At 38.3% G+C, this 27,712-nt stretch overlaps 1 protein-coding gene across 1 annotated transcript in view; it reads left to right on the top strand.

The window, feature by feature from the left end:
- The first annotated feature begins 761 nt into the window (after window positions 1-761).
- The window catches only part of ACSS3 (acyl-CoA synthetase short chain family member 3), a 154,805-nt gene continuing 127,854 nt past the window's right edge, over window positions 762-27,712 (top strand). The window contains exon 1 of the mRNA XM_040491334.1: window positions 762-1,624. Coding sequence (XP_040347268.1) covers window positions 1,023-1,624 — 602 coding nt within the window. The 5' untranslated portion in view covers window positions 762-1,022. The remainder of the gene's footprint in view (window positions 1,625-27,712) is intronic.

Below are 27,712 nucleotides of genomic sequence, written 5' to 3'. Positions count from 1 at the left end.
ATCATTTGATGCGAAACCTTTGGAAGGAATAAAGTAGGCTGCAGGTGTCAGGGAAAAGTCCAGTGCCTTGTTTCTCAGTTGAAAGGGAATAACTGAAGTGGTTATTTAACTTTTCTAAGTTGTGCATTAGATTTATCTCTGTTCTGTTTAGCCTTTATCTCTGCATTATTCTGTTGCTACAGAGTAAACTGGCAACAGCTTCTCAAGTTTACTATCCTTCCCAGGGGCAGGGGACATTCTGCTATTTCTCACCTCTGATTTGGGGATACACAATTTTACAAATAAAATGGCAAATGCTAAGGCAAACAAGATCGCATCTGAATTTCACTAGGGTGTAAAAAACAGCGAAAGCGCTTTTAGAATGTTAAACCCAGATAATAATTTATAGGGCCTTTGTGTTTTCATTTTCCCCAGCTTCCTCTTTCTCCCTTTTGTTTGATTCACGTCTTTACCTAGCTCCTCCTTTTGGCTTTCTTGTTTTCTCATCAAAAAAAAAAAAAAAAAAAAAAAAAGAAAAAATAAATAAATAAATGGACACAGAAACTCGAAGGACGCAAATTGGAAAGGAAGAGATGCAACAAGTCGGTTCTGTTTTCAGCTCCTACACCTGTGGGGGAGTCGGGCAGCAGGTGAATCCGAGTTCAAGCGGCCTGTCAATCACTCTCACGAAGCACTACTCAATTCTTTGCAACCTTTCTCCACTCCTCCTACCCTCTCAGCTGTGATGAAATCCTGGAGCAGTCCTTGCCCTGGAGCCGCTTGTGCTTTTAATATCCCGACCTGGGCCGAGTTTAAAAAATAAACGAACACCGCAAACGGCGCAGGGGCCTTGCCGCGAAGCCCACGACGGTGGGTTTCCGCCGCAGGCCAGAGGCGGTGCGCTTCCACCAGCTCGCAGTCCAAAGAGGAAGCCCGAGAAGCTGCGCACGACTTGTTTGTTTGAAAACAGTTGGGCGCGTCGGCCTCTTCCGAGGGCCGCTGGAGGGTCTGCAGCGTTTCCCGGGGGAGCCGCGGGGTCGGGAATGCACCGAGCGGCTGGATTCCTCACTCTGTGGCCCCCCACCCCTCACCCCCGAGCCCCAACACTCCAGCCTGTTGCTTCGTCCCCACCCCCTCCGCTCCAGATCGGCTTTTCCCGGCAACTCCAGTGTGACTTCCAAACTCCTGGGCCCCGCGCTCACCTCGGGATCTGCCTCCGCCTCCCGCCTGCTCCCCGAGGGCCTCAGGAAGTCGCCAGAGCCCCAGTCTTCGCCCGAGAAGTGCACTCCGGACCGCGGGCAGCGCTGCCGGCGGGGGGCCAGCCCGCGGCGATGAAGCCGTCCTGGCTGCAGTGTCGCAAAGTCACCGGCGCCGGGGGGCTCGGGGGGCCCCTGCCCGGGTCCTCGCCGGCCCGGGGCGCGGGCACTGCCCGCAGGGCTTACTTGGCCCCCGGCCCGCGGGGCGCGCTCGGGGGTCTGGGCTGCCGAGCGCTGTCGTCGGCCGGCGGTGGCGGCGAGTACAAGACCCACTTCGCGGCCTCGGTGGCCGACCCCGAGAGGTTCTGGGGCAAAGCCGCCGAGCAGATCAGCTGGTACAAGCCCTGGACCAAAACGCTGGAGAACAGATACCCGCCTTCCACCAGTTGGTGAGTGCCTCCTTCGCCTAGCCAGAGCTCTCACGACTTTTGGGCGATAGGGCTTATCGTCCCTTTCTCTGGGAATCCGGCCTTGTGTCAGGACAGGAAATCAAGAGCGGAGACGTGTTCAGATCTTTTCATTCGAATCTCATTTAGTTCCAGAGTCAACTCTCCTCCCTTCTCTTGAGGAATTCGCTTACCCATTATGAGGCGAGCTTCCTATAGACCAGAGATTTACCAATATGGCAGGACTCCACTTGGCATTGGAGATGTTCCACGGTCAAAAACAAGGGTCTGTCTCCACGGACAGCACTGTCTAGTGTAGGAGACAACCACGGAAACAAATAGGGCAGTACTGTCAAGTGCCCTATACTGCAGGGAGGAAGAGATTTGAGGAAAGACTTCAATAAAATCACACCTAAGTAGGGTCTGGAAGTATGGTTATATCTTCTCAAGGTCGGCAAATATCTAATTATTAAGACCAGGAGGTGGCTGAAATTTGGCTGGTAACCGTGGTTGCAAATAATTGTGTTGACCGGAGAGGTGGGAGAGTGGGCTGGCTGGTGAGTCAAGGGTTGGGAGGGGAAGGGATTTCTGTGTGTTGACCAGTAGATTGGGTTAGATCCATAGCCCTGTCGTGTATAGGGAGCTGTGATATGAGGTTCTCCAAAATTATGCACATATAGCCAGGTAGTGCTAGAAATCATGGTAGGAATACAATTTTTTTTTGTCTGCAGTTGCAATTATAAGTAGTTATACACATCAGTTTTGCATTACAACAAAACAGATACATTGTAGAATAAATGCCAGACTTGCCGGAATTGTAAGGGTGAGGCACATAGCTATGAGAGCTCGGAGTTCCGGGTGTTCTTTAGGCTATGTGCCTAATCCTTAAAAACGTGTTTGCTCTCATCTGCCAGCCATTAGGGAGAGTTGTTTCTTGTAAAAGTTTGAGAAACACTACAGTGGAGTTTCTCAAATTTCCAAATTCCCAGCAGTGAGTTGGGGGAATGACACAATCAGGTTTGCTTGCATTTGACAAATGTCTCCTTGTTGAGAGCCGGGGAGATGGAATGGAGAAAGGCCAAGCCAATCAGAGTCTGTTCTATATTGTCACTATGCCTGGTTCTCTCTTCAATGTTTGGAATATTTACGTTGTTTTCCTTTAGAATCTGAACACATGTTCTCTTCTAGTTCAGTTGTTTCAGTGGTGTTCGACTATCCCTTTTTAACAGGGCCAACAGTGGTTCAAGCACTGTGTGTATGCCCATGAGTAATATAAGACCCCTGCTTTTTGGGAGTCATGGTGACTAACCGCATGGTCTGTGGAGCCAGAATACTGGGTTTGAGCTCTGGCTCTCCCAGTTACTGGCAGTGTGTTCACAGCCAAGTTATTTAATCTCTGCTTCCATTTCTTTATATATAAATGTGGAAATAGTATGAGGATTAAGACCGAAGACCATGTCTTGGATGAAATAGACCTTATTAAATGTTGGAGGAAGAGTAGCTAGCTATCTTTGCACTCTTAAACCACAATTATTTCAGGAGCAGAAAACCCTCTTTGTGTTTCTCAGATCAAAACAGAAATTGAATAACTTTCCTAAGAGTGTATTCTCAAAGGTCTGTGTCTGCATATCTGTCCTAAGGTGTGGTACTGAAATTATTTATGTGACCCTCCCCTCCCCTTAAAACCATGTGGTTTTCCAAGTAAAAACCAATGGGGGCCAGAAGTAAAGCAGTGACAGTGGCAATGAAAGGGAAAGGACAGATTGTTAGAGGCTTGGTTGGGGTTGGCAAGGGCCTAGGTGAGTGCAGAGAATGCAGAAATCAAAAGTTCATCAAGTAGACATTTTAGACCTGAAGGTTTTCTTTCTGTTTTTTTTTTTCTTCTTAATCTTTAATTCCTCGCCTAAATTTTCTAAAATTGTGTGCATAAAATGTTTTTAATGAGAATTTTTGCCAAAAGGTCTTTGTATTTTTAAAACTTCAGTACATTGTAGATCACTGATTTTTGATAATACTGTAGCTGAACTCTTCATCTTTGAGCTCTTGGAATTGGAATCGCATGGCCAAACCTGTTTACAGCAGCCCAAAAGATCAAAGTGAACAAAGATAAGTCTTTGACTTTGTATTTATTTCAGAAGAGTGATTCAATCTTACTAAAAATTTTGGTTGGCAGAGCAGATTTGGGCAGGGAAATCGAGGTGGAAGATCACATATCTAATCTTAAACTTCATCAATAAGACTTTTCATTTTCAAGTAGAATCCATTGCTGTGTTGGACACTTATTTGCAGACACTCCTCATTGGTTAACAGTTTTCTATAAAGCTAAATTCAAGGGCAGGATGAAATGTCTCTCTCTCTCTCTCTCTCTCTCTCTCTCTCTTTTTATCTTTATATCCCTAGGGTCTAGGGCAGAGCTGACATATGAGTTTAAAAAATTATAGTAAAGTAACAGAATGCATAGATTTGCTGATTTTTGCTACTATATGTCTTTGGAAGATAGTAAGAGGATATAGGCACAATTTGATGTGAAAGAGATTTGCTTATTTTCTTCGAAGCTGGGGTCTTGGAAATGTGGATGTGGGTAGCCAAATCTTTAAGAAAACTGAGGAGTTCATAGGGTGCTGTAGCTAACTTCTATATGGAGCTGACATACAGGGAGTCAAGATCTCTGATGCCCTTTGGCTTCTCTTTTTTCATTATAATCTTGTCTGTTTGTTTTTCATGAAAGTAAACTCCGCTCAGAATCTGCAGGCCTATCAGAAGCTCCAACACATAAATAGTAATGCATATTAGCTTTCACAGTGGCATAAACTACCCAATGGTAATTTACATATGCAGGAGTATAAACATGGGATAGAAATCTCTTTTTTTTTTGTCAAGTTAGCCAACATACAGTGTAGTCTTGGCTTCAGGAATAGATTCCCATAATTCATCACTTATATATAACACCAAGTGCCCATCCCAACAAGTACCCTCCTCAATGCCCATCACCCATTGTCCCCATCCCCCACCGAACCTGCATGCCCATCAACCCTCAGTTTGTTGTCTGAATTTAAGAGTCTCTTATGGTTTGCCTCCCTCTCTGTTTGTATCTTATTTTTCCTTCCCTTCCCCCATGGTCTTCTGTTAAGTTTCTCAAATTCCAAATATGAGTGAAAACATATGATATCTGTCTTTCTCTGACAGACTTATTTCACTTAGCATAATACCCTCCAGTTTCATCCACATTGTTGCAAATGGCAGATTTCATTCTTTCTCATTGCTGAGTAGTATTCCATTGTATGTATAAACCACATCTTCTTTATCCATTCATCAGTTGATGGACATTTGGGCTCTTTCCATAATTTGACTATTGTTGGTAGCACTGTTATAAACATTTGGGTATGCGTGTCCCTACAAATCAGCACTCCCATATCCTTTGGATAAATTCCTAGTAGTGCTATTGCTGGGTCATAGGGTAATTCTATTTTTAATTTTTTTAAGGAACCTCCACACTGTTTTCCAGAGCAGCCATACCAGTTTGCATCCCCACCAACAGTGCAAAAGTGTTCCTGTTTCTCCACATCCTTGCCAACATCTGTTGTTTCCTGAATTGTTAATTTTAGCCACTCTTAGCAGTGTGAGGTGGTATCTCAATGTGGTTTTGATTTGTATTTCAACATGGGATAGAAATCGTTAAGGGTGATAGACTGAAGGAACTTTCCACTGAAGTCAATAGCCCTGTAAAATATATTTCTTTTAAAAAATTTTTTTAATGTTTATTTTTGAAAGAGAGAGAGAGTGTTGGGGAGGGGCAGGGAGAGACGGAGGCACAGATTCCAAAGAGCCTGATGCGGGGCTTGGACCCGTGAGCCATGAGATCATGACCTGACCTGAAATCGGATGCTCAACTGACTGAACCATCCAGATGCCCCAATACACTTCTGGTACTGTAATCTCTACAATCTTTGGAAAATAAATCCCAGTTATATGTAGGTGCTTTAGGAAGTTGTGAAGAACCACCTTTTTCTCAGTTTGGTGGTTAATTCACATTGTTGACACCTGGTTTCTGTGGTGATGAAATATCTATTTCAGAGACTTTAGTGGAAAACTATAGCCAAAGGGGAAGCAATTAGAATTCCTAGTAGTTTCTCTAATCCTGAAACAACAAAATGGATGTTTGGTTAGTTTCTCCTCAAGAATTAGGCATCCTGCTGCCTATCCTGAAGTTGAAATCGAGCTGCCACTCTGTGATATAAAGATTAGGCAATCTACTTTTGCATTACACATTGTGGTTGACTCTTCTGTCTAGTTCATCAATTTATTCCTTTCTATGGAAGCATTACAATCCCATTTTTGTTTATTTTTATTTAAACAATGTTCCATGATAAGACTCTCATATACTATTTGATTTAGAATTTAATATTTATTAACAGTGACTATAAGCTGAAAAGGAAAGACTCCAACTTAATGCAGATTATTAGAAAATGGTTTCAGGTTGGTTAACATTTCTATAATGGAGTATAGTTTTTTCAACATGCAAGATCTCACTTACTAGCTATGAGATAAAGGTTGTTTAATCCCTCCAAGTCTTAAAATGGTTCATAGAGTTAAAGATATCAATCATTAACTTACTGTGTGGATAATACAGAGAAAATTGTGGAAAAGGTAGTGAAGAAACTTACCACATAGTAGCACGGGGGACATATATTGACTAAACTATCACAGAGTTATTTATTTAGAATTGCAGTACATACTATTCAGTACGATGGTTAGTGGTGGATTTAACATAGTCTTCTCTAGAAGGATCATGGGAGGAGTCTTGAGGAAATGATATTTAAACTGAGATTCCAATGAGTAGAGATTAGGCATGAGAAGTGGGGAGGAACATTCCAGGCAAAGAACACAGTATATGCAAAGGCCATGAAGTATGCAGTAGCTCAGTAGATTGTAGAAACTGAAAGAAGACTAATGTGGCCGGGGCTTAAGGAATGATGGGGAAATTATCAAGAAATGGAAGAAAATAGCCATATGGTGAATGGCCTTGTGAGTCATGTTACGGATTTTTTGATTTTTTTCTTGGTACATAATATATCATATAATGCATGACCAAAACATGAATTTCCTACTCTTCTTTCTGCACTGGAAAAAAACAGTTATGAGTTCAACTCCAGTTCTGCCACTTACCTTGGGCCAGCTTCAATACCCTTATTTATAAAATGAGAATGATTGTAGTATCAATTTTTTGGGATTATATGGGGTGGAGAGGGGCTTGTAAAGTGTCTGAGACTGTGCCTGACACACAATACTAGGTATGAATGTCTTTGGATTTGGGCAAGATATTCCCATAAGCTAATGTGGTCTGGGAGGTTTTCAGAGAAATGATAGCGTTTGAAAATAGGACTTAGGAAAAAACTTTTTGTGTGTGGGAAACAAACATGACAGGCATAGAGGTTAGAAAGAATCAAATGTGCTTAGAGAATAATGTAGTAGAGCAGTTGGCTTGTAGAGGTTATTTTGGATTGTCCCCTTTATCCCCCTTATACATTCCAAGATCCACAGTGGATGCCTGAAACCATGGATAGAATTAAACACTTATATACTGTTTTTTCCTATGCATGCATACCTATCATAAAATTTAATTTATAAATTAGGCTCAGTAAGAGATTAACAGCAACTAATAAAATAGAATTATGATAACAATAGCCTGTAATAAACATTATGTGAAAGTGGTCTCTCTCTCTCAAAATACCTTATTGTACTGTACTCACCTTTCCTCTTGTGATGATGTGAGATGATAAAATGCCTACGGAATGAGATCAAGTGCAATGAATGACATAGGCACTGTGAGATCACATTAGGCCTGAGATTGACCTCAGGTAACTGAAACACCAGAAAATGAAACCACAATTGGGCAGGGAAGGCGGGGCACTACTGACCTCGGATTCAGAAGGTAGTTTCAGGATGGTTTTAAAAATCTTGGAATAATAAGAAAAAGGGATTTGCATTTATGTATTAGGCTACAAGTCACAATCTGACTGTAAACCTGAAGGTAGGTTTTGTTTGCCCCAGGTGCTGAGTTTTTGTTTATTTAGGTAGTTCTCAGTATTTAAACATTGGAAGATTTTATTTAAAATCTACATTTCTATTAACAATTCAAGTTTTGGTCTTCTTTTGGAAAAAAAAGCTGAATATCCATCTGCAATGGGCAACACTTGGCTGGAACTGAGTGGCCCCTATGGAAGGCTAAATGAGACATCATGACTTCCTGGCAGTGGGATTCAGGGAAGGAAGGAATTTATGGTAACTGCAAGAATTTGAGTCAGATGTCCAACTGGAGCAACTGATTGTGAAGTGAAAGTTAATGGGTTGAAAACTGGGTGGAGCTTATGTAGAATTATAGATTTAACTATAAGTTAAAAAGATGTGAGAGTTAAAGCCTGTGAGTGTTGAGTGGAGAGTGGGGTGGAGGAGGAGAGAGAGAGAGGAAGAGCAAAATACTAAGAAGTGAACTTTGGAGACAAGTAGAAGAAAGAAAAAAAATACCCCGTAAGAATGGATGAGACTTGGTCAAAGAAGTAAAAGGAAGAGCAGGATATTTTAATGTCATGGAGCATGAGGGAGAGAAGAGATAAAAATAGGGGAAGTCAGTAGAGGTCAAGGGCTCTGGAGATGTTTTGAGGCTATTGAGGATTGAACAGGCAGTTTTGATTCAGAAACCCTCGGTGACTTTTCATAATGTGCTATCAATGTAGAGATGGAGGCCAAAGCGAGAATAGTGTGTTACAGAGTGAACCGATGGCAGAGGGGTTAGAGACAGGTACGGAGACCAGATGGCTGTGTGTGGAGGTACCTGGGTTATGTAAGTTTCCTCGCCATCTTTACTTTTCCTTCCTCCCCTTTTAGGAGAAACTTCTGTCTAATGGCAGAAGTGATGAAATCCGTGACATAGGAATGAAGGGAATTTTGCTTATTTTGAAACCCATTCGTCATCAGCAGCTCTCCCTGTTTTTGCAAGTTGAACTTTGTGTGGTTTCTTATCTTTTTTGTTTGTTTAGATACTAGAAGTTCATGGAAGAAACCCAATGGAAAAGCCTAGATGTTGAAATAAAGAGCTACTCAGGCAATCTGTATGTTCTTGTTATATACTGGAACAATTTTATTAAGCTAGACATCCCACATTTGATTGTGAGTTGGACAGGGAAGATACGGAGACAGTTGAAAAGGGGTGAAATAATTAAAATTTGTTGATTTGTTACGTTATTCTGGGGTTATTAGGCATCATGTAAGTAACTGGTTCAGAGGGAAAAAACCTTTTTTTATTCTTGTATTTGCAACTTTTCTGAGTTTGTGTTTCAAAGGAAAACAAATAAGCAAAATATAATGTGGATTTTTATGTAACCAGGAGGTAATTTAATTTCGCTACTGAATCTTAGTACTTTGGCAGTCAACTGGTTAGCCACATTAAACTGTTTGGGAATTTTTTTTTTTACTTATTAAGAGTCTGTGAAGTTTCCTTCATATTTATCAGATTTTATTAAAATGAGATTTAATTCTGGTTTGAAGGTGAGAGGTTTACCTAAAAATGAAAAATCGGTCCCCTTTTGACAAACTCTAAATGAAATGAATTTATTCATAATATTGTGCACAGTACAGGCATATTTAAAATTTAAATTATCATTTTTTTATAAATACAAAAAATATTTTAAGGAGGTTACATGGTCAGCGTGAAAAATTGCCTGCTAGAAATATATTCCTGCAGAGTAACCTCATCAAGAAAGACCAATTTTAAAAGATGGGCCTTATTTTATATTCTGAAGGTCAGCAGCTTGAGGCTGTGCCATATCTAATTTTCTCAGTCCTCATGCTGCCGAGCCTTCAGGGCAGAAAGAAGTGAACTACAGGAACGCTGCAATTACATAAGCAAGGATGGATTGCCTCACAAATGGCACAATCAATGAACAATGGAAATTCAATCGGCTGTGACCCGATCAAGTACCAGGTGTAGGGGAAAATCCAAAGGCTTAGCACCTCCTGGAAGGTGGCTTAGTCTTCCTTTGTTCATGCCTTATACTATTAGTTGAGGGGAAGAAATCCAGTGGTCGAAGTTATTTGCTTCTGCTGTTACCTCCGCTGCTGCTGCTGCTTCTGCTGCTTTTTAAAAAGAATTCCAGTTTGATAAGCAACAAGCAGCAACTCATTGCTTTCCATTGTGGTGTGATATTTGCAAGAGAAATATGTAGGAGGCTAATGAATCTTTGTGACAACATATAGGAATCTAAGAACCTCTTTAAATTGTAGTTTTAGAAGCACATCTGAATGTGGAACTCAAATCTTTTAGCTAAACCATGTGGATAGAGAATTTATTATGACAGAGATTCTGTGTGCTTGTGCTAGTATTGGGGCCAAATGAGGTAAAGGACAGTGCATGGAAAGGAGAGGTATTCTTCTTATGATATCTAGGAAAACTGAAGTTTAAGAATTTTAACTTGGAGGGGCACCAGGGTGGCTCAGTCAGGTAAGCCTCTGACTCTTGGTTTCCACTCAGATCACAATCTTGTGGTTCGTGAGTTTGGGTCTTGCATCAGGCTCTGTACTCTCAGTGTGGAGTCCACTTGGAATTCTCTCTCCCTCTCTCTCTGCCCCTCTTCCACTCACTTGCTCTCTCTCAAAAATAAATAAATATACTTAAAAAAAAGAATTTTGAGTTTGAAATAGTCCAGTTGAAAGTCCTAGAATAGCTAACAACAACAACAACAACAATAATAATAATGATAATAAAAAGAAGCAGCACTTTCAGATTCTAAGCTAGAGAGCAGTAGAATTTAGCTTATGACTTTTAGGTAAATAGCTAATTTTACTGATTTAAAATATAAATTTTTCTAAGTGGAAGGGAAGCAATTAATTTCCATAGGTCTTTGACTTAAAAGCTGACTCTGGACAATAGGAATAACTTCTCCTTAGGTTTTGATATTAGAATAAAAACATTTCCCAAGTATAATCTTTCAAGACCTCTCTCCTAAGTGGATGCATTAGTTAGGTAAAAGAACTTTAGGAAGATTTAAAAAAAAAAAAAAGAATGCTCAGTATCTACCTTAGACATGACCAATATAGATATTTGTAAAAAAAAAAAAAAAAAGTTGGTATGATAGTAGTCAAAGGGATATAGCATCAGTATCATTGACTGTTTGCTAAATAACTGTAAGCAAAGCATTGGAGCTTAGAAAAGTCCATTTTTGTACAAATCTAACTTTGCTTTCTCTCCACAGTTTTTCTTATTTTTACAGGGTTGTATTGATTCTCAGCTGAGAGTTAAGTGCTTTTCTAAACCACAGATGCCCTGACTTTGCCTTCCTCCCTACTCCCTGCCTTCATCAAGGCCAAATGAAGTTTGCCAGTTACCAATGGGAGTTTGTTAGACACCCGATTTTGGTGGGTAGGAGAAAAAAAAAGTCAAGGATCGTTATTAGTGGAGAAAACAAATGATTCCTAGAGATTAGAATTTTGGTTCCAGTCTTTGAACAGTGCTTTGCCCAAAATAATTGTAAAATGGGGGAATTATAAAATTAGTCTGTGATGGTTATTATTAGTCAGTGGTATCTGTTTTCTACCTCAGACATGCAGGGGGATTGGATATCCCCCTATACCCAGGGTTATATGGTTAGCTTTGGCCAAGGCGGTGAGAAGAGGAAGGTGTGTCACTTCAGGGTGAAGCCTTTAGCTGTGAGTGCTTCAGTCTATAGTTCTCCGGTCTTCTCCACCATCGTGGAACATGTGTGTAATAGATGTAATCTGCATTGCTGAGCAAAAATCATTGATGTCAATGCTTTGGGGAGTCCACCCCGCAGTGAAGTCATATGAATAAGACATAGACATTTGTTTTTGCAAGTTACAGAGAGTTTGCAATTGTTACTGCAGTGCAATCTGTCCTGTCTTTTTGACTGAGAAAGAAATAATAGGAAATAATATTTCCTCAGCACAGAGCCCCACACAGGCCTCGAACTCATGAGCTGGGAGATCATGACCTGAGCTGAAGTCTGACGCTTAACGGACTGAGCCATCCAGGCACTCCTCAGTTTTTTATTCTCATTTAATGGGTGTGGGAATGAAGATATGGAGAGTTTAAGAAACTTGTCTAATCTTATAAATCTAGTAAGTAGCAGATATAGGATTTGAACCCAGGTAGTCTGAGCTTAGCATCTGTACTCTTTCTAAATACATTATAGTGTTTCTGTAATAAGAATCTCAATTAGGGGCGCCTGGGTGGCTCCATCAGTTAAGTGTCTAACTGTGGCTCAGGTAATGATCTCACTGTTTTTGAGTTCGAGCCCCCTGTGGGGCTCTGTGCTGACAGTTCAGAGCCTGGAGCCTGCTTCGGATTCTGTGCCTCCCTCTCTCTCTACTGCTCCCCCACTTGTGCTCTGTTGTCTGTCTCTCTCTCTCAAAAAATAAACATTAAAAATTTTTTTTAAAAAGCATCTTAATTAATTTTAGTTTTTCTTTCTTTTTTTATCCCTTCTCCAAGGAAACCACTAAAAGTAATTTAGAACATCTAGATCTAATTCCCAGAAACATTTGGAAAATATCCATATTATATATATGGAATAATATGTTGATACTCTTTGAAAAAAATAAACCATGTTTTATATGTAAAATATTTCAAATGTGTACCACAGTCTCAAAGTTGGGGGAAGAGAGGCTTTATATTAATTGTTACCTATCTTAGAAATTTTTCTTGGACTCTAGAAAGTAGTATTAATCTTCTCTCTAAAAAATGCTCTGTTGGTTTTCTGGCTTAAGGAAAATCTATAATGACCACATTATTCATTGCTTGCATTATGCTTTAATATTTTTATTAGAAGATAGGAACAGTCTAATTAATTCATCTAAGTATGAATATTTGAACTTTTTTTCCCTCCAACCTTTCAGTAAAAGAAAATACTTGACTTCTTGTATGTTTGTAATTATGGAACTTGTTGATTTTGTTTACTGCATTTATTACTGATTTACACATTCATTTACAGTATTCTTTCCTGTTTTTCTTTCGTTGCTTTCATCTTGATCCTAGTGTGCATGGACAGACCTTGATAAATGGCTTATGTTAAGTGCAGAGATGAGTTTCTCAGGAATCATACTGCATACAGCTTATATATATATAATATTATATATCATAGATTATCTGATTATATATGGTATATAATATTATATATCATCACATATATACTCATATACATGATTATGTATGATGTATAATATTATATAGGATCATATATATGATTATGATATATATAATTTATATTATGTATATTTTTAAAATATATGTAATTTTTAAAAATTTAGTACAAGGACAATGAGTTGTAGGCTCTCCCACTTACTGTTATTGCATAGATGTAACAAACTTTGGGGAACATGTGATGTAAAAATGTTAAAATGCTTTCTTTGAGTATTTAGAGGATGTGCCACATTGAAATTTGGGATGTTTGTAGAGTCTGTAATGGATTGAGAAGGGAATTCACATGTAATTGTTCTCTAGCTCATGCCTGAGCTTTTCCATTCTTTAATACTAACAACTATGGCAATACAACAGCAGTTAACTAATTATGGAACACTTACTGTGGCTCAGGCCCTGTGCTAAAACTATATATGTATTCTTTGACTCCTTCCAACACCTTATGAAATAGATATAATGCACTTTTATAGCTCTGTAAACAAAAGGACAGAGAGATTAAGTGACTTGCCATATAGTGGTGGACTTAATTTTTCAACCAGTTGGGTCACACACTATGAAGCACAATTTCTATAATGAGTTGTAACTGCACTCTTTAACTTCTGTCTGGTTGTCCTGTGACTATTTAGACATCAGGACCTAGAGGGTACAAAGAATGAGAACTATGTTACAATTCTAAAAATTTTTAATCAGAGATGTAGTTTCCCTTTTTGTCCTGTGTCAATTGTGCTTCCATGTATCTTCCATTCTCTCATTTTAGAGGAATTGTAAATCTTCACCGCTTTCCCAGAATCAACTTTTACATGTGTTCTTGACTAAGTGTTGTTTTTTCCCCCTAAAAATCACGTCACCTTGAATCTTATTTCCCTTTAAGTAGTTTGGCAAAGAATAACTCAGTACTCATTTCCATCCACTGTACGTCCACTTGATAAGCTCACACTCCGCGGATACTTTACCAGCAATTTAACCAATCATACTAGGTAATAGAAGGGCAGGGATCAGGATTCAGTCACCTTTATATCCACAGTGGAATGCAGATAACCTTGTGGATATCAGTTGCTCTGATTTAAAAACTTTGCCATGTGCAGATGTACTTTCTTAATCTATTTTATAGTGGGGTTCCTATATAGATTGTAGGTACATATTACCTGAATCATCCATCCTACCTGAACCCAAAATGACTTATGAATCTTCTTGCTATCAAGGCATCAAAGAGTTTGAAATTTTCTTTTTTTTTCCTCCAAATTTTTATTTAAATTCCAGTTAGTTAACATACAGTGTAATATTAGTTTCAGGAGTAGAATTTAGTGTTTCTTTACTTACATTTAACACCCAGTCCTCATCACAGCAAGTGCCCTCCTTGATACCCATCACCCATTCAGCCCATCCCATCACCCAGCCCTCCTCCAGCAACTCTCAGTTTGTCTTCTATAGTTAAAAGTCTCTTTTATGGTTTGCCTCCCTCTCCTTTTTTTTTTTTAATTTTCCCTTATGTTTTTGTTTTGTTTTGTTCCTTAAATTCCATATATGGTGAAATCATATGGTATTTGTCTTTCTCTGCCTGACTTATTTCGCTTAGCATAATACTCTCTAACTCCATCCGTGTCATTGCAAATGGCTACATTTCATTCTTTTTTGATGGCTGAGTAATAGTCCATTGTATGTATATACCACCATTTTCCATTCATCAGTTGATGAACATTTGGACTTTTTCCTTAATTTGGCTGTTGTTGATAATGCTGCTATAAACATTGGAGTACATGTATCCCTTTGAATCATTATTTTTGTATCCTTTGGGTAAATACCTAGTAATGCAATTGCTAGATTGTAGAGTAGTTTTATTTTTAACTTTTTGAGGAACCTCCATTTGTTCTCTAGAGTGGGTACACCAGTTTGCATTCCTCATGGGTCTAAGTGCCATTATGAGGCAGTTGGCTTTCTTTGCTTCTCTTTAGCTCATTTATCTTTAAGTTGTAGTAGAGACTATTTTACAGTCAGCATGAGTTTCTAGTCATCGAGCCAAAGACACACATATTACATGGAAGGAAAATACTTTACTTATGTGGTACAGACCCAGTGCCCTTGTGAGTAGGGACTGAAAAAGTTGTCTCTCTGGAACACACCAGATTCCCAGTTTCAGATTTAATAGTTGGACCAATAACATATTACCATATTGTCAGTTATTAGTCATTTTGTAGTCAATAAGTTAACCAAATAAACCAAATTTTATTGATCAAATGAAAATTATTGCTTAAAAGTGATAAAAGACAAATATTGAATGGCCTCACTTATAGGTGGAGTCTAAACAAAACAAAACAAAACAAAACAAAAAAAACAAAACAAAAACGTAAGCTCACAGATACAGAGAATAGATCGGTGGTTGCCAGAGTGGGGAGCGGAAGGGGGTTGGATGAAATGGGTGAAGGGGGTCAAAAGGTACAAACTTCCAGTTATAAAATAAATGTCATGGGGATATAGCATGATGGCTATACTTAATAATATTGTATTGCATATTTGGAAATTATGAAGAGAGTAAACCTTAAAAGTCCTCATCACAAGAAGAAAGAAAAAAAAAGACAAAAATTTTGTGCGTGGTGACGGATGATAACTAGACTTACTGTGGTAATGATTTAGCAGTGTATACAAATGTTGAATCATTATGTTGTATACCTGAAGCCTGTATAATGCTATATGTCAATTATGCTTTAATTAAAAAAACAATAAAAAGTAAAAAAGTGATAGCAATGAGATAACCTAAAAATATTATATTTCTAGGACACATTTATGGTATTGCCATAAATAATGATATAAATCTTAATATTTTGTTATTTGGAGTAAAAGCTGAATATATTCTGTTAAGCACTTAAATTTTGAAAATATAAAACTGATTTTTATTAATTGTTTTATTTATTTTATTTTTTTTAAACATTTATTTATTTTTGAGACAGAGAGAGAGCATGAACAGGGGAGAGTCAGAGAAAAGGGAGATACAGAACCTGAAACAGGCTCCAGGCTCTGAGCTGTCAGCACAGAGCCCGACGTGGGGCTCCAACCCACAGACCGCGAGATCATGACCTGAGCCGAACTCGGACACTTAACCGACTGAGCCACCCAGGCGCCCCTTTATTAGTGTTTTAAAATTCTGGGTCCTGACTGTTTAACACCTGCTACATGTGTCTACTAGAAACATTTCATTATTTCGCCTGAATAGTTTAAGAGCTATTTGAAATGTGATTTGTAATTACACGATTAGTCGATCTAATTTGATGACATTTTCTCTTATCTAGGTTTAATTAACTTATAAAAAATTTAATTTTTAAATTTATAATCAGTAAAAAATATCTTTAATTAGGAAGATTTTCCTTTTTTTAATTACATATCTAGTTATTTCAAAGTCTGTATCTGATGGAAATAATAATACTTTTAAATCAAAATTGCTTAAATCCTAGAAGATGATTTTACTCTATATGTGTGTATTTGTATAAGTGTGCACACACGTGTGTGTGTGAGTTTGTGAGTGGTAAAGTGTTACAGAATACATAATATTTTATTACAGTAATGATAACAAAGCATCGTTACCATAGTTATTTAATTTCTCAAGCACATATGTTCTGAAAGAAGAATTTAGGGAAGATTAAGTACCTTGTTCATGTTTACTTGGCATGCAGGTGGCAGATCTGGGATGAAAAACCAGATGTGTTAGACTCTGGAGTGTGTCAGCATCTCACTGTATCATAATTCCTCTCCAGTTAATCCTGTTTTATGCTCATAATACCAGTGTTTCAGATTTAAAAACAAACCAGGCACATATATACATATATACACACCTATATGTTTGTGGTCCTACTATATTTATAAGAGTGGAGTATTTTTGGCTCTAGAATTTATTTATTCATTAACTCATTTGTTCCTTCCTTCATTCTTTCTTTCTCTTGTTCATTCATTGAACATTTATTAAATGCCTTCTACAATCCAGGAGCTATTCCAGATACTGAATGAGATTCCAGATAGATTGTAACTTTGAAGGGCAATTTCATACATCAAAGGAAAAAAGTGTGTTTGTGTGCAATGAGATAGCTTTCATTTTTCTGTTTAAAAAGAGTAATTATGGGGGCGCCTGGGTGGCGCAGTCGGTTAAGCGCCCGGCTTCAGCCAGGTCACGATCTCGCGGACCGTGAGTTCGAGCCCCGCGTCAGGCTCTGGGCTGATGGCTCGGAGCCTGGAGCCTGTTTCCGATTCTGTGTCTCCCTCTCTCTCTGCCCCTCCCCCGTTCATGCTCTGTCTCTCTCTGTCCCAAAAATAAATAAAACACGTTGAAAAAAAATTAAAAAAAAAAGAGTAATTATGAGTGCTATGTACTATCTAGTTATAATTTTTGAAAATATGGGTAATAAAATTTGTTTTATTTGACAATTGACTCTACCCTGAATTACCTTTGACTGTTGAGGTGTGAATAGCTAGAGTTTAGAACCTCACATTTTGGTCAACAGAAGCCATTTTCTAACTAATGAATCTTTTCATAGATAAGAGAATCATCCATTTTAAATTTTATCCATTTGTACAATCTCTCATTTTCTGCTAGAGGTACTAATACACAGGAAAGTGAGGAGAAGACAAGTAACAACAAAGAAAATAAAGGGAAATAATGGGCTTAGAACCAGCTAGACGATGAACTCTTGGATAATTGAGTAAACTGCACTGTATTCAAATTTCATATTATGGAAATGTTAATGGAAAATGTTTTATTTATGAATATAATACATATGTAGATATTGGGGACATTGACAAAGATAAAGCAAAGATACAGTTTGTGATATTGTTCTCAGATTATTTTGAGGATAAGGCTAGGGAAAAAGGCATAATAAAAATTTTAAGTTATGTTCAATAGTATCTAGTCAAATTCGATGATCTTTGTAGATATGTCCATAGCATGCATGCTTGTATCTGAGTGTAAGGTTGTTTCGGTGATGAACGAAGGTGGGAAGTTGGATGGGACATAGTAGGGTTTAATTAAGAGAGCAGAGGTTTTATGATTACAAGGCCTAGGTTTGAGACCTAGGTTTGAATTGACATGGCCTCTTCAGTGACATTGCTTTATTAAAATAATTTTGATTAGGGGCACCTGTGTGGCTCAGTCAGTTGGGCGTCCGACTTTGACTCAGATCGTGATTTTGTGGTCTGTGGGTTCGAGCCCCACATTGGGCTCTGTGCTGACAGCTCAGGGCCTGGAGCCTGCTTCAGATTCTGTTTCTCCCTCTCTCTCTGCCCCTCCCCTGCTGATGCTCTATTTCTGTCTCTCTCAAAAATAAATAAACATTAAAAAAAACTTGATTAAAATTTAGGTTTATGCTTTTTTTTTTCCCCATAAAGAAGCAATAGTTCTTTAAATTCTAATTGGGTAAACTCAGGAAAGCTGAAATAGATGGAAAATCGGCTGTATAGTTCAATATCTCAATACATTCTCAGTGTATATCTTGGCATATTTTGCATATTTTCCTTCAGCCTTTTTATTTCATTTAAAATTTTTATTTTGTAATGATTGTAGACTCACAAGAAGGTACAATAATAGTGCAAAGAGATTTGTTTGTGCCTCTCCCTCAGCCTTTCCTAGTGGTGATGTCTTACACAACTAGTATATTATCAAAACCAAAACTATTATATTATCAAAACCAAAATCTACATTGGCACAGTACAATGAACTAAACTAATAAACTTTAATCAGATTCACCAGTGTTTGCAGGCACACATATTTATTGTGTATGTGTTTTGCTTTTTAAAACTCTATATGTCTGTATGTCTGTTTGACACTCTAGGTCTCTATTTTTGTTCTTACAGAAAAATGGAATTATACTATCCATACTATTGACAGGTCTTTTTTCCACTGCAATAAGCTATATTTTTTCCATTCTTCTATTCTTCTATTCAGTGATTTTTAATGTTTGCAGAATGTTTTAACATATTGGATGAGGGGTGCCTGGGTGGCGCAGCCGGTTAAGCATCCGACTTCAGCCAGGTCACGATCTCGCGGTCCATGGGTTCGAGCCCCGCGTCGGGCTCTGGGCTGATGGCTCAGAGCCCGGAGCCTGTTTCCGATTCTGTGTCTCCCTCTCTCTCTGCCCCTCCCCCGTTCATGCTCTGTCTCTCTCTGTCCCAAAAATAAATAAACGTTGAAAAAAAATTAAAAAAAAAAACATATTGGATGAATGTTATTTATTTCACAATCCCTTCATGCTGAAATTTAGGTTGTTTCTCTTTATTGTTATTATAAACAGGCAGATATACTTACATCTTCGGATACAGCATTCTGAAGATTTCTCTCTCTGTCTCTGTCTTTCTCTGCTTCTTTCTTTCCTTTCTTCTTGCTGATGAATTCTTAGATTTCTAGATCAAAGAGATATTATACCCTTTCTAATATAGAGTCAAATTTTTTGTTCAAAAACATTAATACTGTGAATAAGGTATCACAACCTTCTTCCTTATGAAATATCTGAAGAATAAATAAAGATAATAATCTAGTGGACATCGAACACTGGGCTTTGTAAAATCTTAATGTTGTATCACATTTCCTTTAAATCTTTTTGTTTTAAGCAGGAAAACAAAATTGATGCCCCCTTTGTAGCTCTGCCAACTACACAATCTTTGTAGAAACAATCTCAGAATAATTTATGTAGCTCAGTGGGAAGAAAAAGCTCTTTTCAGACATTCTAAGATGACTGATTGTATTCCTCCTCTTTAATAAGAGCTTGTATTAAACATCTCTCTGTGGACATGAGCTAAGTGTTGTGCAGAATGAGTTAATGAACGTGGTGTCTGCGTTCTGGGAGCCTCAGCTGTAGAGGAGAGTTTCATCAGAACATTGTGGTGTGTAATTCTACATGAGTTATAGCCTTAAAGAGAAAGAAATGGATAGCTAAGATGAAAATGCAATGTGAAAATAGGAAAAAATATACAGTCCTAATGTTCTCATGGTTAGAGCACATTAATTTCAATCCTTACCCATTTCTCGCCTCACTTCCTATTTCTCTTTAACCAGAGTAAAGTAACACCATATTAACAAATTAGCTTCCTTCTCCCCTGCGTGGTCCTGGGGCCACTATCTCTCTTCTCCTTTCCTCCCCTCTTCCCTTTTTTTTTTTTTTTTTTTTTTTGTTCTTTCTTCATCACTTCATCATTGTTATCAGTATTAAATTCTGAGACCTCTTTTTCTTCCCTTCAACCAATACTGATTGACATTGGAGGTGTACCTTTTCTTCCGTCCCTTCCTGGTTCTCTGGATAGTTTTGAGGTTCCAGGGTTACCTTCTGGGAGACCTTTTGAGCACCCTGATCTGTAAGTCTGGTTTTCTAGGAACCTGCCCCAGTTTGGAGTTTAGTTCCTTATGAGCTCATCATGGCTTGTTTCTTAGTTGGTTGATTGAGGACCTCTGCTCCTAAGAGTATGCTAAATACCGTCTTGAAGAGGGCAGAATGATGCAGTTTACTTTTCTTTAAAATGTTCTTTTAAATTTATATTCATTTATGATTATATTTCAATCTTAATAGATTTGTGCTTTGAAATTCAAATGTATTTCAATTGTATCTTTAACATTTGACCTTTAATATTAATTTAATTCATTATAATTTTCTCTTTTATTTTTTATATTAAACTGAATCCTATTTCTGTTTGCTTAAACCCTGTTTTTCCTGCATTTCCTCTAGAATAAAAATGAGGCAAACAAGGCAAAATGGTGTCTTTACTTTCAGCTTTGAATTTAACTGTCGGACATGACTCACAGTCTGTGGATCTTTAAAATCCTTCATTCATGCCTTTTCTCTTCATTGACAGTGTGGATCCAGTTCAGATAACAGGTATTGATTTCTTGAAAGTCTTTCTTTCTATTCTTTTTTCCTGTTGGCTGCATTTCTCACCTTTGGCAATTCACTCAGTTTTAATCCGAGATGATCTGGCAGAGATGCAGATGCCTGGGCTGTCCTTTCATGTTGAGATGGGACAGTCTGTGGCTAGGGCTGGTGGATGGGGCCAGGTTCTGCACACACGTACTCATGTATAAAGGATTGGTAGGGCTAAAGAATGTCCCTCTCTTTGTGTTAGGTTTTTCTGTTAAAATAATTGTCCTATAGAGAGATGTGCTTTCCAAGTACGTTTACAAAAACAATATCCCTAGTGGTTAAATTAACGTAAGGTTATTATGCTGCCCCAACTAGGCAATTACCCAATTTGGAGGGTTTCCTGGAACAGTCAGTTGATACTGCTCAAGGCCAAGTATCTGTAATTTAGATGAGATGTCCCTGTGTGAAGAAAGCAATGTGATGCCCTCTTCAAAATGCTTAAAGCCTTGTCTGTTTGTGTGCAATAGTAGTCTTTGGAGCTTGTCATTGTTTTTACTGAGTGTTTACCTCATGAGACTCTTTTTCTTATTTGTGTTAATGTGTCAGAAGAGTACTATTTCAATTCACGTTCATTCACACTTGCAGGCATTTACTTAAAAATAATTATTGAGCATTTGCTGTGTGCCATTAATGAGCTAGCATGTGGTCTCTGCGCACAGGAAACAACTTCTCGTGGAGGTTCACGAATTACTCAAATAAGCAGACAGACATGTAAAATTGGAAACTCATCACATTTTCCTTAGAGGCAGAAAGCACTGGGCTATAGTCTGCCATGTGTTAGTTTTATAATTCTGGGGAGTTATTTGACCTCTCTGAGGCTCATTTCTCATCTATAACATGGGAATAACAGTGTCTTCCTCAAGGGATAGTGTGTGGATTAAATGATTTGATGCATATAAATTTCCAGATGCAGAACCTGGCATACTGGTGATTCCTTTTCATACTTCAAAACTGTTTCTTTTTCTTCTTATTCCAGGTCTCCCTTAAAGACAACATAAACTTGGCATCCAGAGATGGGGAAAAAAAAAACCCTCAATTTTATTTGATGTCACTCTTCCCCTACTTCTAGTTCCTTTTTAATTTGTTTCTATAATAGTTCCTCTTCCCCCAAGTTTTCATTACTTACTTTGCCTTTCTTGGCTAGTCAGTATAGATCCTAGCTGATTCCATTTCGTCCTTTGCCTCTCAAGACTGACCTGAAATCCATTTCTAAGCACAGCATTCTCCAGCTCTGAACCCTTTAATGGCCTGCCCTTCCTTAACTAGGCATTCGAGGCTTTTCAGATAAGGCTTACTCTCATCTTCGTTGCTTTAGTTCAGGTTATGCTCCACGCTAAACACACATCTCCTATTTCAGCGGCATTAATGCACTTCTAGAACAGAACCTGAACTTAGCCTACTTTTTGCACATGTTCCACTTGCCATTGCCATTAAAGAATCATATTTCCATTAATTTTTAATGCTGCCTCCCCTCAACTGCCTTCACTTTTCACCCTTTTAGATAAAAGCCAGTTGAAAGATTTGCACAAGCCCAAAGAGATGTCAGAGCATCCCCCTTCTCTTGATATCCTCACTTCTCAGCCACATTGTCTATACTCCAGGCTTTTCTCTCCCTTATACCCCTACATATCCTTTTCCCTTATACCCCTTATATCCACTGCAGGGAGCCTCAATCCTCATCACTGTATGCAAACTGCTGTCCCCAAGATCACCAGTACCTGTTTGTTCCTTAATTCAATGGATTGACTTGAAGTCCTACCTCATTTGATCTCCCTTCAGTATTTGACTCTGGGGACCACCTCTGCCTCCTCTAAATTCCCTACAAGTGCAGTGTCCAACAGGAAAGTTGGTAGCCACATGTGGCTATTTTAATTTAAGTTTAATTTGAATTAAGATTAAAATTCAGTCCTGCAGTAACATTAGCCAAGTGTGGCTAACTGAGCACTTGAAAGGTTGGCTAGTGTGACTGAAGAACTAAATTTTGAATTGCATTTACTTTTAATTAATTAAAATTTAAATTTAGCCAGCTACCTGTGGCTATGCAATTGAACAGTGAAGGTACAGAAAACTTCCATCATCACAGAAATTTCTGTTGTACAAGCCTTCACTAGAGACAAGACTGGCAAAGTTTTTAACAGGTCAAATGGTAAGTATTTTTGGTTTTGCGGGCCAGATAGATTCTGTTGCAAGCACTCAATCTTGCTATTATCAAGCAAAAGCAGCCACAGAGAATACAGAAACAATGGAGTGTGGTTGTGTTTCAATAAAACTTTATTCACATAGATTGTGGGCCAGATTTGGCATGTGACTATAGTTTGCTGACTCCCCTTGAGCCCCAGTTTCTTTGATATGCATTCTTTTCATTCTCTTCCTCTTTTTCTCTAAAATTCTTTTTTTCAGTCTTCTGTATTTCTCAAACCCTTCCCTCCCTTCCATCTCTATCACCACAACATTATTATTGCAAAAAAGTCCTGAAACAGTCGCCCTCCCCTTATGTCCTGCTTCAGCCCCAATCATACCCATTGCCACAAAACTGTGCTTTCATAACTTATCTAATCCAGTTTCCCCATTTGTAAATGTGTATAATGATAGTAACTGCCTAATAGGGTTATTGAAAGGAGTCAAGGAAATGTGTATGAAAGCATGTGTGTGGAGAGTGTAGAGTACTTTCGTATTAACTCCTCAGTGCAGAATAAGAGGTTGTGACTTGGAGCCTGACTGCTTGACATCCAATCCAAGCCTGTAACACACCAGTGTGGACCTCTACTAGGCCACTTAACCTCTCCATACCTCAGTTTCCTCATCTGTAAGATGAAGACGATATTGGTGTCTACATTGAGTCATTATGAAAATTGAATGAATGTGTGTTAAATGTTCATAGTGTTGTCTTGGTATAGAGTAAGTGCTATGTTGTTGGGTTTTCTTTGTTTTGTTTTCCTGGTTTTATAGATGGAGGAAGAAATACCTAGGCATGTTAATTTGCCTGCAGGCCTGCAACTATTACATGACATGCCCGAGATTTGAGCTCTGGTCTTTTGACCTCAAGGCTCAGACCTTTATAACTAGACTACATTCCTTGCAACATCACCAGTTCCTAACCACATTCCCCTAGCCAGAATTAATCTCTTTTTTACTGTGCTTTCATCACACTTTGTTTCTACCTCTGCCAGGAAGTTGGCCACATTTTGCTTCTTATTATAGTTATTGTAAATCAGTATGCCTGTAAATCAGTATGTTCTGTAAATCAGAATGGTGGACATGTTCCCAATTATATTTTTTGCCTTTTCTTAACAGTTTCAGGTCGAACCAACAACAAATTATTGTTAAATTTGTTGGCTAAAAAAAAAAAAAAAAAAAAAAAAAAAAACATTTGAAGAGAAAATCATTATTTAAAAAAAGTTAATGTTTTTATTTATTTATCTTGAGAGAGAGACAGAGAACATGAGCAGAGGAGGGACAGAGAGAGAGACACAGAATCTGAAGCAGGATCCAGGCTCTGAGCCATCAGCACAGAGTCCAATGTGGGGCTCTAACTCACAAATTGCAAGATCATGACCTGAGCCAAAGTCAGATGCTTAACTGACTGAGCCACCGAAGAGCCCTGAGGAAATAATTATTGATAGTTAATATTGGAGGTTATAATCTGCCAAAGTCTGCCTATAATATAATAAATTATTTCTTATAAATGTTACACATTCCTAATATAGATTTAGTATTTTAGTAGGTAGATAACCAAATATATCCATTACCCTCAAATTCTTTTCTGTATGTTATCCTTAGATTTATTTAACTTTTGAAAAAGAACTTGAATTTTTTTTTTGAAATTGTGCCAAAATAAAAACCCAAATAGGAGATCATCAAGGAAGGACATTGTAATATGATCCAGGGAAAGGATCTCATATCAGAAGGTAAATTATATGTTGGACTTTCCAGTTATTTAGTAGAAAATGTATGTCCAGTACAGAAATCACTAGCTGGGACTACAGAGAGGGTTGCAACATTGCAACTACCAAATATACTCCTGTCAATAACTATTTCATGCAGATTGAAATATGGCAGTTTGTGAAAGAGTTTCATAGTCCACGCTATTGAAAGTACAATAAGTTTTGTTCTTGAAATAGGAGGGAGTGGTGAAATTGAGAGGAACATTTTAGTCTTTAGTTCTTCTAAAGAAGAAGTCAAATTCAAACAAGCTTCCCTCCAAAGAACTGAGTCAAAGTTTTTATTCTGGATGTAAACTAGCAGGGTTAATGAGAAAAAGGCAAGGGAAAATAGAAAATTATGCATAAGAAGAAGCCTCAAAAGAATTTCAAGAGCTTTCTTCTTTTTTTAGACATTTATTTATTTTTGAGAGACAGAGAGAGAGAGAGAGTGAGTGGGGGAGAGGGCAGAGAGAGAGAGAGAATTCCAAACAGACTCTGTGCTGTCATTGCAGAGCTCAGTGCAGGGCTTGATCCCACGACCCTGGGATCATGGCCTGAGCCAAAATCAAGAGTCTGATACTTAACCAACTGAGCCACCCAGGCGCCCCAAGAGCTTTCTTCTTAAAGGAGCTCCTTCTGAAGCCTCTCAGCTCCACCTCTCTGAGCTCAGACACAGATGATGGTGCACCTTGGCTTCTTTTCAGGGACATCTAACATTTCTATAGTGACTACATAATTATACCAGCTGAGATTACACTCATTTCTTTTGCCCTGGAATGTATCCCTCTGCCTCTAAAATTGTAAAACATGACAATTTTAAAGTTTGTTTGAATTTACCAAAATAGATGGGTCTGGGGACTTTTCTCTCAGTCGGAATAGACTAGGCTGTGCTGCTGGAGTAAACAGCTTTCAAATAACCCTAGTTTAAAATAGCCCAGGTGTATCTCACTCATGTAAATGTATCTTTGATTACGTAGCAAATTTGTTTCATATCATCCGTGTTCACTCAAGAATACAGGTTGGGGACACCTGGGTGGCTCAGTCAGTTGAGCATCTGGCTCTTGATTTCAGCCCAGGACATGATCTCATGGTTCGTGAGTTCAAACCCTAAATTGGGCTGTGTGCTGACAGCATGGATATGGCTTGGGATTCCCTCTTTCTTTCCCTCTGTGCCCCTCCCTCTCCCTCCCTCTCTTTTTCTCTCTCTCTCTCTCAAAATAAATACATAAACTTAAAAAAATACAGATCGACAGTGCTGTCACCATTTGGAATGTCACTGGTCCTTGTGACACAGAGAAGGAAATGTGGAAAACACACACTGAATCTTAAAGACTTCTTGCATTATTTCTGTAGCCACGTCATGGGCCACAGCAAACTTTGTGGCCGTGCCTCATTTCTAGTGCAGTGTTACAAGCGCCTGGAATGAGGGCAACCAAAATCACAGTGGGCAGCAAGCAAGAATGATGAACACAGATTTATAGTAGATCTGTCTATGCGATTTGAAGGTTCTGTCTAGCCATTCTTAGTATTACTATATATCTGCTTGAGGTTGATTCTGGTGAGAAAAATAAATAAAAAGGAAAAGCAAAAATTTGATGGCCCGTTTTAGTTTTTTAAAACTGAGTTTAGATGTTGTCATAAGTATAAGAAATACTCCTTTTTACCAGAAGAAAATTGAAAAGAGATGTTCTAATTAATCATTAATTAAATTATTTTTTTTCATTAGTGGCAGTTATAATGATATGGAGTTGATGATTTGGTCAATCCAAGAGCCAAGCAATCTTCTATTAAACTTTATATTTTTATTAAAATATATTTAATACATAAAAGAATATTGGTAAAAATCAAATCACACAGAAGTATTTATTATAGAAAAATATAGACTGTTTTCTGTATTGCACCTCAATTTTTCTTTTACCCAACTTTACCTCTCTTGTACATTTTTCTAGACTCTTTCTTGTGCTTTTATTTTTTATTTTTTTTAAATTTTTTATGTTTATTTATTTTTGAGAGAGAGACAGACAGACAGCTAGTGGGAGAGGGGCTGAGAGAGAGAGGGAGACACAGAACTCCAAGCAGGCTCCAGGCTCTGAGCTCTCAGCACAGAGCCTGATGTGGGGCTTGAGCCCCTGATCCGTGAGCTCATGACCTGAGCTAAAGTCGGATGCTTAATCAACTGAGTCATCCAGGCGCCCCACCTTCTTGTGCTTTTCTACAAGCACAGAGATAAACATACAGGCAACTTGCTTTGGCTGAGTTAACACTACTGTGTATTGTATCTTTGTATCAATCCAATGGGGAGAAATGGAATATTATTATTGTTTTAATGTTCATTTTCCTGATTGTCAGTGAAGCTGAGCATCATCTTTTTTTGCTTATTGACCATTATCATTTTTTTCCTCTGTGGATGGTGTGCTGAGATTCTTTACCTACTGGGTTTTTAATTTTTTCTGTATTGATTTTTAGGTACACTTTAGATATTGTTGAAGTTAAAAATATGCCTTTCCCCTTGTTATTTATGTTGACAGTATGCCTTTCCCGCATCTCAGCTTTATGCTGTCTTCTTTTTCATATATATGTTCATACACACCTGCATGAACACCTACACACACACACACACACACACACACACACACTCACTCACTCACTCATCTGAGTGGCCAAGTTCAGGTAGCTAAGTGGAGTTCATCTCAGAATCCAGGTAAGGATCTTAGTTCATGTGTCAGTAAATGTAGATTTTGGTTACTTAAATCCTTCTTACTGTGATTGAGAGAAAAGAGGGGATTTCCAGGTGGCAATGGTATGTGGGGTTCCTAGGCCTCCTGGAAATTATATAGAACCTTGTTCTTGTCCTACTCCTAGATCATTCACGCAGAAACTTGTTTCAGAAAGTTAGCCTCTGGGCTGGTGCAAGTTTGTGCGACATGTATGTAGGTGTGGCTTATGTGTTAATAATACATCCAAACATTTATGGCCTGTTTTTTATTCCTACTTGCCTCTGATCTTGGAAATAGTTCAGAGTTCTATTGAGAGCCTTTTAATGAGCCTTTTAATTACCTGCTTGGGGTTTATA

Source organism: Herpailurus yagouaroundi, unplaced genomic scaffold, assembly GCF_014898765.1.
Source record: "Herpailurus yagouaroundi ecotype Mexico unplaced genomic scaffold, PumYag 182, whole genome shotgun sequence".
NCBI classification, from domain to species: domain Eukaryota; kingdom Metazoa; phylum Chordata; class Mammalia; order Carnivora; family Felidae; genus Herpailurus; species Herpailurus yagouaroundi.
This window is presented reverse-complemented; position numbering and strand designations above follow the sequence as displayed.